General features: G+C 36.2%; 1 protein-coding gene across 1 annotated transcript; it reads left to right on the top strand.

Annotated features, from left to right (window-relative positions):
• The first annotated feature begins 425 nt into the window (after positions 1-425).
• Positions 426-5,929, top strand: LOC143539071 (serine/threonine-protein phosphatase BSL1-like). Its single transcript, XM_077032493.1, has 21 exons — positions 426-1,094; positions 1,430-1,490; positions 1,572-1,650; positions 1,749-1,828; positions 1,925-2,019; positions 2,134-2,233; positions 2,376-2,445; positions 2,666-2,767; positions 2,851-2,932; positions 3,011-3,178; positions 3,249-3,435; positions 3,591-3,774; positions 3,859-4,026; positions 4,248-4,486; positions 4,571-4,655; positions 4,750-4,848; positions 4,927-5,126; positions 5,224-5,299; positions 5,394-5,529; positions 5,609-5,739; positions 5,833-5,929. The coding sequence occupies exons 1-21, from the start codon at positions 896-898 to the stop codon at positions 5,914-5,916; spliced, it is 2,625 nt and encodes an 874-aa protein (XP_076888608.1). The 5' UTR covers positions 426-895; the 3' UTR covers positions 5,917-5,929.
• The last annotated feature ends 4,594 nt before the right edge of the window (positions 5,930-10,523 follow it).

Below are 10,523 nucleotides of genomic sequence, written 5' to 3'. Positions count from 1 at the left end.
GTCCTATATAAACATGTCATGGTTTGACATAGAATGTGTGTGGTGTGAGATGCAACCGAGTTAGGGTTCATCTAGATACACACGAGATGTAACCGAGTTAGGGTTCATCTAGAGTGTGGTATGAGGCGCAACCGAGTTAGGGTTCATCCAAGAGGCACGCACGAGATGTAACCGAGTTAGGGTTCATCTAGATGTAACCGAGTTAGGGTTCATCAAGAGTCAAACCGAGTTAGGGTTTGATATTTTGTAATCAGTTTTTTGAGTTAGATTTTCTGATTAAATAAACGAGAGTTAGTCGTGTAGTTTGTGTGTTGAAACCGTTTCCCGATCAAACACGCTTTCGAGCCAAGAAACCACTTAGATTTTATTCATGGCGATTTATGTGGTCATTAAACCGGACCCACTTACAAAAATACTTAAAACGAAATAAAAACTTTAGCCTAAAAACTAACCGGAAAAGGAAACAAAAAAAAAAGTAATAACAAAAAAATCAGTTAGTCGTTACATAATACATATAGTTCGTTAATCCTCTTTTCACCTCCATTCCCCTGTTTTTGATGTATCATTGATTCCACCAAAGTTTCAAATTCAATTCGTTCACAATATTCAATCACATTGCCATAATTTTATCTTTTAATTCCCGGCCAATTTGCTTGATCAGGCTTTTGATTAAAGAATCAAATTTGTTCCTCAATCCCATATCCAATACCGTAGATAGATTTCGAACAATCAAAATCGATATTCCATACGCCTGTTCAGGTGTCAACCCCCCCGTGGCACGGAGTTAATTTGTGTTTGATTCATTATTCAACCATCATTCACATGCCCTTTATTTGTTACAAGTCAGGAATAATAATAACAATAAGAAAACTGGGGGGTTTTGGTTTCGGTTTTGATGGATTCAAAGCCGTGCCTACATCCGGCTCCAATGTATGTCCCACTGGACGCCCGTTGGGACACAGATGATGACGCGCCTGGCCCTCGCTGTGGCCACACTCTTACAGCCGTTGCACAAACCAAATCTCACGGTCCTAGATTAATATTATTTGGTGGTGCTACCGCCATTGAAGGAGGCGCTGCTGGAGCAGGAATCAGTAATCATCATTCTTTTATTATTTGCATGTCTTTTTTACGGGTCATGCTATTTGATTTCACACGACCATTCCCAAAATACTTAGACGGCCATTTCATCAAATAAAACTTTGAAAATTATTGGTCAGAACGCCTTTTTAAATAATATCCGGACAACCTGTTTTGACCAATATTCGGACGGTTGTTATGACCATAACCGGTCAAACGTTAAAAATATTTGATCAAAGGGCTGGACGGCTGTTTGAAACGGTGTGGGATTAGACGTCATACATGTGTGTATAGCCGGTCCAATTTTAATACATGCAAAATGATAATTTTCGTTAATTTTGGTATTCAGGATTAGCCGGGGTGACAAATTCGGTTCATGCCTATGACATTGTTACTAAAAAATGGACCAGGTTGGTTTAATGCGCTTTTCTTGCATTTAACTTTGTTAATTTGCTAAGAAAACAAATTTATATGCGTGAAAACTTGTTTAGAATACGACCTGCTGGAGAGGCCCCTTCACCTAGGGCTGCTCATGCAGCTGCTGCTGTTGGAACTATGGTTGTCTTTCAGGTGATTATAAACAACATGTATGACCTAAAATAGGGTTACATGAATGAAATTTTCTTAACTGTTTATGAATTATGATTAAGTTGATGCTGCATTGCTAGGGAGGCATAGGTCCTGCTGGCCATTCGACAGATGATCTTTATGTACTCGACTTGAGTAATGACAAATACAAATGGCACCGGTAACCTTGATTTAATCCAAATTTGTACTTACATTTTAAATTCTTAGGTTTTTTCCCCTTATATGCCAGTTTGGTTTCTTGTCTTTTTGAGTGCAGAGTTGTTGTTCAAGGGCATGGTCCTGGTCCTCGTTATGGTCATGTCATGGACTTAGTTTTCCAACGATACCTTGTTACTTTTAGTGGCAACGATGGTTAGTGAAATTCACATTTTAGCAAGCGTTCTCTTTATTAGTGTTCACAAGTAGCATAAAGGTACCAAGTTTTCCAGTTGTTCAGGAACATTTAATTGTATTCTTTTTCTCTAGGAAAGAAAGTGCTTTCAGATACATGGACTTTGGATACTGCTCAAAAACCGTACGCATGGCTGAGGCTAAATACAGAGGGAGATACACCTTCAGCTAGAATGTAAGAATGTATTTAAATTGCGATTATAGTATTGGAACATGTCAAGGGATTTGTGTAAAGACTTGAATGATGTTACATTTATATATGTTTTAACAAGACACATTATATGCATTTTGTACCTGTTTGTATTTACCCTCTGCAGGTATGCTACAGCTAGTGCTCGCTCGGATGGTATGTTCTTGCTTTGTGGTGGAAGAGACACTTCAGGCGTGGTACGAACTAGCGTTTATGTGTATTTTTTGTCTAATTAAGCTTTAGTTAGTTGTTATGGTTCCATCACATGTAATACATCGTTCACATACTCATGCATATATGAAATGTAAACTTAGAACTCTAATATTTTACTTAACTATCAATGATTGCCATTAGATAACACATACTATAAAAGGTGTTTATTTGTGATGAAGATTGGTTTTGTTTGTGCATATACAGCCCTTAGCAGATGCTTATGGACTACTTATGCATAAAAGTGGGCAATGGGAATGGACTCTTGCTCCTGGAGTTTCGCCATCATCAAGGTACCAACATGCTGCGGTAAGTAATAGCTTTACATACAAGACATGCCTGTTGAAACCATCATGTTAATGTTTATTTTTACAAGGTATTTTTGTCATCAGGTTTGTGTTGGCACTAGATTGCATGTTACGGGAGGTGCTCTTAGGGGAGGGCGTGTGGTAGATGGTGGAGCAGCCATTGCAGGTTAATTTTGATCGATGCTTAATATTTGATTCAGTTAAGTAAAATACCGAGTCTTTGCAATGTGATTACATTTTACAGTTTTGGACACTGCTGCTGGAGTTTGGTTAGATAGACATGGCTTGGTGACTTCTTCACACAATGGCAATGAACAAACTGAAGATCCGTCTTTGGATCTCATGCGTCGTTGTCGGCATTCCATGTCATCAGTTGATTCTTGTTTATATGTCTATGGTGGTCTTAGGGCAGGTATGAACTTAACTTGAATTTTATAAAGCTTTTGAGCCCTGATAGATTTCTTTTCGTGTACGTGTTGCAGATGTGTTGTTAGGTGATTTTCTTGTAGCAGAGAATTCACCCTTTCTTACGGATGCCAATAATCCTGGAGTAACATCGGAAGAAAGGGGTTCAAACACGACAACTCCCAGGGCGAATAATAATTGGTGCCCATTTGATCCTGTATCTCATGATGATGGATCTGAAAGTCACCAATCCACTGACTTAAGGTTATGTTCGATTTCCCTTCTTTGGGTGGACCTACATGGAATTTAAACTATTTGTATAGTCTTACAATTTTAAAAACATGAACTTCTATGTATGTATGCAAAAACTTTGTATCCTTTGAACTTTTCAATAATAAAACACAATCATATATTTGCAGTGTAGACAAAGAATCCACTCAAACGCAGGCCGGAGCTAATGCTGCTTATTTAACATGGCAAGCTGCACAAGCACATATTGCAAATCCTAACGACGTTATGATTTCAAATGTGAATTCACAAACTGTGCTGACTAACTCAGAGGGTGGTGATGGGGTTCGAAAAGTGCAACTTCACCCTAGAGCCGTATGTGTTCTCTTTGTCATGATTTATGTGTTGGATCTTTTTCATTTAGGCTAAATGAGCATGCTCTCTATTAATTTGCTGCAGGTTGTGATTGCTAGAGAAGCCATAGGAAACCTTGGTGGGTTGGTAAGGCAGTTGTCGTTAGATCATTTTGAAAATGAGAGTAAACGTATGATGCCTTTCCCGAATGACATGTCTAGCACTGCAAAACGGTTCACGCGGCAGAAGTCTCCTCAAGGCTTACATAAAAAGGTAGTCATTAGAAATTGTGTTTATTGTGTAGTTCTTTTTTTTTTCTTGATAATTTAAAGGCGTTAAGATGGGTAGGTTGGATCGAAACGTTAAACAAAAACTTCCTGCCACATGCAATGTTTGACGCGTTTGACAATCTACTCTTTTGGCAAGATATTCTGATGTGACCCGAAATTGGGAAGTTGTAATATGAAAAGTATAGATTTAATGTGATTTTTCAGGTGATTGCTACTTTACTTAAGCCTCGAAACTGGAGTCCACCTGCAGACAGGAGGTTTTTTCTGGATGCTTATGAAGTGGGAGAGCTTTGCTATGCAGCTGAGCAGATATTTTCGCAAGAGCCTACAGTTCTTGATCTGAAAGTTCCTGTTAAAGTGTTTGGTGATCTACATGGACAGTTTACGGATCTGATGCGTCTGTTTGATGAATACGGATTCCCTTCCAGTGCTGGTGACATAACGTACGCTCATACAACGTGTATTCGTGCATGCCACTTTATGCTTCCAACACGAACTTTATGACATATATTCTTACTACCTTTCAGGTATATTGATTATTTATTTCTTGGAGATTATGTTGATAGAGGACAACACAGCTTGGAGACAATCACTTTGCTCCTTGCTCTTAAGGTAAGCTTCTTATTATCTCACTTAGTGATCTATTTCAATATTGATGGCCAGTCGGGTCGTAACCTGATAATATACCTTTTTTACTGTTATTCAGATTAACTATCCCCAAAATTTTCACTTAATACGCGGGAATCACGAAGCTGCTGATGTAAATGCACTCTTTGGTTTTCGTCCTGAATGCATTGAGAGGATGGTATGCATGGAACCTTTGGAATGTTTTTTACTTTTTATAAGAGGCATGCTTATACGTAATTTTGTATGCGATGTGTAGGGAGAGAACGATGGAATATGGGCATGGAAACGGTTCAATCAACTGTTTAACCATCTTCCACTTGCAGCACTTATAGACCAAAAGATTATATGTATGCACGGTGGCATAGGAAGGTCCATTCATTCCGTTGAACAGATTGAGAAAATAGAAAGACCCATAAATATGGATGCTGGATCCGTTATCTTGATGGATTTACTATGGTATTATATAATATTCCGTAACAATTTAAAGTTCAGAATTCGGTATAGATGAAACCAAATAAAAGCATCACTTTGTTGATACACGTTTTTGTTGCAGGTCCGACCCAACAGAAAACGATAGTGTGGAAGGTTTGAGACCGAATGCAAGGGGACCGGGCCTAGTCACCTTTGGGGTATGCTAACGAAGTTTATTCATATTAAATGGCTGATTATTTACTTTAAATGGTTGAAACTAGCTCCCTCTGAATGAATTGTAACTACTTGCAGCCTGACAGGGTTACAGACTTCTGTAAAAGAAATAACCTTCAGTTGATCATAAGAGCACATGAATGTGTAATGGATGGGTTCGAGCGCTTTGCGCAAGGACAGCTAATTACGCTTTTCTCTGCAACAAACTATTGCGGTAACCGATGGTTTTGTTGGTTCGGCGTATTGGTTATTTGTGGCTTGATGACTAGTTTAATTGTGCTAATTGGATTTAGGGACTGCCAATAATGCTGGAGCTTTGCTAGTGATTGGCCGAGGGTTGGTGGTTGTTCCAAAACTGATTCACCCGTTGCCACCGCCACTTGAACCAGAAACATCAACGCCTGAAGAGCGCCACTGGATGCAGGTAATGGTTTACGTGCTATTTGAAGAAACTAAAGTTTGTGGGTCAATCCGAAACCGTCTTTGTGATTCATATGATCTTTGTTGGATATTATAGGAGCTTAATAATCAAAGACCGCCAACTCCTACTCGGGGTCGGCCCCAGCCTGATCACGATAGGAACTCACTTGCATATATCTGACAACACAAGTTCATACTTCTGCTTTTATTTCAAGTTTTCAACACCTTACAGATTTTCTACCAAAACAACAGATTATGACTGTATTTTACAGGTATTGCCACAAGGGAATCTGTACCAATTTTCTTGTTGATAGAAAGGGTTTCATTCATACGCCAGGTATCGCAGTACATTCCTACAAGGTGTTCATAATGATTCGAAAATGGTAGCACAGATTTGTGTATTTAGTATGTAACTAATAACATAATAATAAAAAAGATGAACATATGATAACTTACTTTGTGTGATAGACTGATGTATGTCAGTATGCGACAATTACACATGATAAATTGATAGTTACATTCAAATATTTGTCATTATGAACTTCTCGTTGTTTGAAGGTGCTTCGATGTGACCTGAGAATCTAGGGGTGAGCATATTTGATATGAACTTTCTTACCAGTATTATTGTTGTTATCAAACATATAAGTTAGTTATATTCTAGTAATTGTGAACACACACAATGGTTCACAAAACACCTATAAGTATTATTTCAATTATAGCTAATTTATATGATCTCCAATACAATAGCATTTTATCGATCTCCAACAAAGTGGTATCAGGGAAGATACCGATCAAAGGTTATTAGGTTGTATACATATCAGAAGATAATTTCGATCCGGATGAAACTGAAAAATACGAGACAGCAAGATCTTTGGATAAAGACTTCAAACTTGTGCTACAGCAGAGGCATGGATGATGAGTTGTGCATGCACCATGCTAAAAGGTTGCATATATAGACAGACACAGACTATTATGTTGAAAGCTTGTATAGAGGCTGACCATTAACAAGATCGTTTAGAGTCTCTCTATACACAACAAGAAAAAGATCCTACAGGGGCAATACCCATTGGGACGACATAAGTCGTCTCTATAATTCACCCTATTCCGGTTTTTTAAGCTAGGTAACCCTATATATATAGATACCACATGTCGTCACTCGTCCCTATAGGGTGAAACTAAATCTTTCTGTTCTAATTCGATAAATAAGAAACCCAAATAAGAAACCGAGGGCCGTTTCTGAGATCACTTATAATTTTGGGGTATGGGATGAGTTAAAAAAGGCCTCATGAAATCACGTTTTCAATTATGTGATAGATACTTTGACAATTTATCAATATGGTGGCCTTTTCAAAAGCCTAAAACGGATCAAAACACAATAACAATAATAATAATAATAATAATAATAATAATAAACAATTTGAATGGCTCATATAAAACACCAATGAAAGTTTAAGTTTTTTTTTCAATTAAAAATTGAGCACCATTTGTGAAAATTGAACTTATGACTTTTGATTCCATAATCAACCACTCTTTTTATTCAACCAATGAGTCATTTAATAATATTTTGTTTTTAAACAATATTATATATAAAGTATGAATATTTTTTAACAATTATGAACTCCTAGTTAAGAGAGTGGCCTGGGTCCATTGCCCTCCCGCCCTTCCTTTGATTCAGGCCTAACATTTTTCCACTTGTTAATACGACATGGCATATCAATAACATTTTTTTTTATTGTATGTAATTAATGATCAAAATAAAAAATAAATAAAATATTCTAAGAGTTTGATAAACTTATTTTTTTCTCATTTAGACTGCAAAATTTCCACCATTCTGCAATTAAAAAAAAAATAATCTAACCTATAGAGACGATATGGATTATGTCATCTCTAAAAAGTTTGACTCGTCCAAAATTAGCGCAACAATTATCACCAATCCACCAAAATAATTTTCAAAACTAAAGAAAGAAGTATTTAACCTATAACGAGTCTTCTCTATATGGCTTTATAAAATTGTTATTAGTTGATTAGTAATTGACAAAAATTACAAAAAAAAAAAAAAAAAAAGCTTTTCACTTGTATGGCTCTACAGCTTAAATTATTAAAAGAAAAATTCATTTATAACTTTTTTGGTTGTTTTTGTTCTTGATTGATTAATATAACTGATTTACAACTAATAAAAACTATTATAATTATTATCAAAGAGCTAAAAATAATAGTAATAGTAATTATTATTACTAATATATTAGTTTTATAATATATTAAAAAATAGTATGTAATTGATCAAAGTAAAGAGAATAGGTAGTGATTTTAGTAATTTTAAAATTTGAGATAGTGGAATGGATGTGAAAGCTTTTATATGATAAAAGTTATATTTATGTGGTTTAATTCTATTTTTGATTGATAAATAATATCAAAACAAACATATTTCTTGTGTTAAGTGTATGTGTTAGCATGTGACCATCATGTTCTGTTCCCGACTAATCATATAGAGAGAATGTGACAATCGAGTTAAACTTCCCAAAAGGTCATATGGCTGGGAGAGTGACAATTGGACTCTAGCCTACAATTGTTGTGAATGCTGAAATCACATATTATATATACTAGATAAATACCAATACGTTGGTGTCATAAGATATCCATATTTATTATTATTATATATAACAATTGACAAGTTTGGTGACGCTGAGATACTCGTCAGTTGTTTTTTTTTTTCGGTTTCTTTTTTGCTATTTCTTTTATTGATTTTAGTTCTAGTATCGTAGCGAAATAACGAAGGCCGACCAAATGTCAATTTTGTGGTTTTTGTTTGATTGACTTCCGGTACCGTAACAAACATGATAGAAACCGACTAATTCCGTCTAGACTCATCGCCTCAATGTCCGGGACCGACAACGCTCGAGTTTTACGAACGCCCAAGTTTACCGATGGACACCACTGATTCGTGCACCTCAGTATATATATTATCCATTTTTTTCGCTCTGGTACCGTAACGAAAACTGACTGAATGGTAATTTTTTTCCGGTATCCTAACGAACGTCACGGAAACTGATCGAATTCACGTAGACTTACGGCATTTTGTTTTAAATCTGGTACCGTAACACACGTAATGAAAACCAACCGAATGCCAATGTTCTTTTTTTGTTTTAGCTCCGGTACCGTAATGAACGTGACGATAACCGGTCGAATTTGTGTGCACTCACCGTCTCAACGTCCGAGATCAACAACACTGGGGCTTCCCAATATCCGGGTTTTACTGACCGATACCATCCATTAGTCCACCTCAATTATATATATATATATTTTTTTTTTTATGTTTAGGTTTTAGTTCCGATATCCTAACGCACGACACCAAAACCAACTGAATTCAAGTTGATTCATCGCCTCAAAACGCTGGGAACGTCAACACTTGAATTTTATCAACCGGTAAAACCTTAGTTCATTACGAAGATTAATTAAAACAAATTGCAATTCCAATTACAGATACCCTCAACCGGTAAAACCTTAGTTCAATATTATTCATTTCAACCACTCAATTTTTATGTCATTTCGGACGTTGTTCGATTAGCTTTGATGCCCTCACTAAGTAGAATACAAACTCAAAAATAATTATACAATTCATATACAAATAAAATTATTAATGTCCAAAAATTGTAAAAACTCGTTTTCCCTATATATTTTTCCATAAAATTGTATCAAAAGCCCAATTATTCCAAAATTCATATTCCCATAAAACAAACTTAAAACAAACAATAAACGTTCAAATTCAAATCACTCGGCAAGACTGACAACAACATGTTTTTATACTTAATAATAAAAACAGCGTAAACACAAACTTAAACAAACAATAAACGTTCAAATTCAAATCACTTTGCAGTTCTTCATCTTGGACCCATCCTTATCAAAATCATATTCCATGGCTTCTCAAGTTCGTTAGTTGACTCGCATAATATTCCATGTCCCACATGTCTTGTTTCGTTATTATTGGATCAACCCTTGATGATCCACCTCACAAACAATAATATATGTGCATCAAAATCTTACATGTTTTCGAAATTTTGTGTGCAGTTGCTACTCCTCCGAACAATCATGGAAACGAATCGGAAGCTCCATCTGAAAATAGCTGCCATATTCCTCCTCCACAAAACACCAGAACCCTTGCTACCAGTACTATTCAGAACCTAATGCAGTCAGTGGATGATGCTTTGTCTCATTACATTCAAGAGATGTACCTAATCACCGACATCCACGTAACACGATCTATCCTATATATCCAGGTTCCGCATACATGGATAAGGAACCTGCATACACAAAGCATTGTTTTATGTAACCAAAATCACATTTAATTTTAATCAACTGAAGAAGCTGTTGAAATGATCAATACCTGGGTTTTGGATACCATGGGCAGCTATTTCGGTTTTAACACCGAGATAAATTTCTTTAAAGACTTTGTTAGCCAAGGATGAATACATCATCATCATCATCATCATCGTACTCAGTATATCCCACCAATAGCAATGCTTTGTTAGCCAAGGATGAATGATGAATCCTATTCCAAGATTTATGCTTCCTGGTTTTTGTTGGAGTAAAATGGTAGAACTTAAAATAGTGATAGCCCACATACATGGGTACCACTAGTTTATTGATCGGAATCTACTCAAGCACAGTATAAAGAAAGATGAAGCAAAACACCAAACACAACAGCGACAAAAGGAAGACGGGGAGAGATATATTCGTGAGCTAGAGAAAATCACTAATATATAGGGAGCTTTTGGTTTATGACCATTGAAC

The sequence above is a fragment of the Bidens hawaiensis genome, unplaced genomic scaffold (genome assembly GCF_021521415.1).
Source record: "Bidens hawaiensis isolate Kalapana, Puna unplaced genomic scaffold, B.hawaiensis_p1.1 tig00011793_1, whole genome shotgun sequence".
NCBI lineage: Eukaryota > Viridiplantae > Streptophyta > Magnoliopsida > Asterales > Asteraceae > Bidens > Bidens hawaiensis.
The sequence above is the reverse complement of the archived record's forward strand: the minus strand, read 5'-3'. Positions and strand labels throughout refer to the sequence as shown.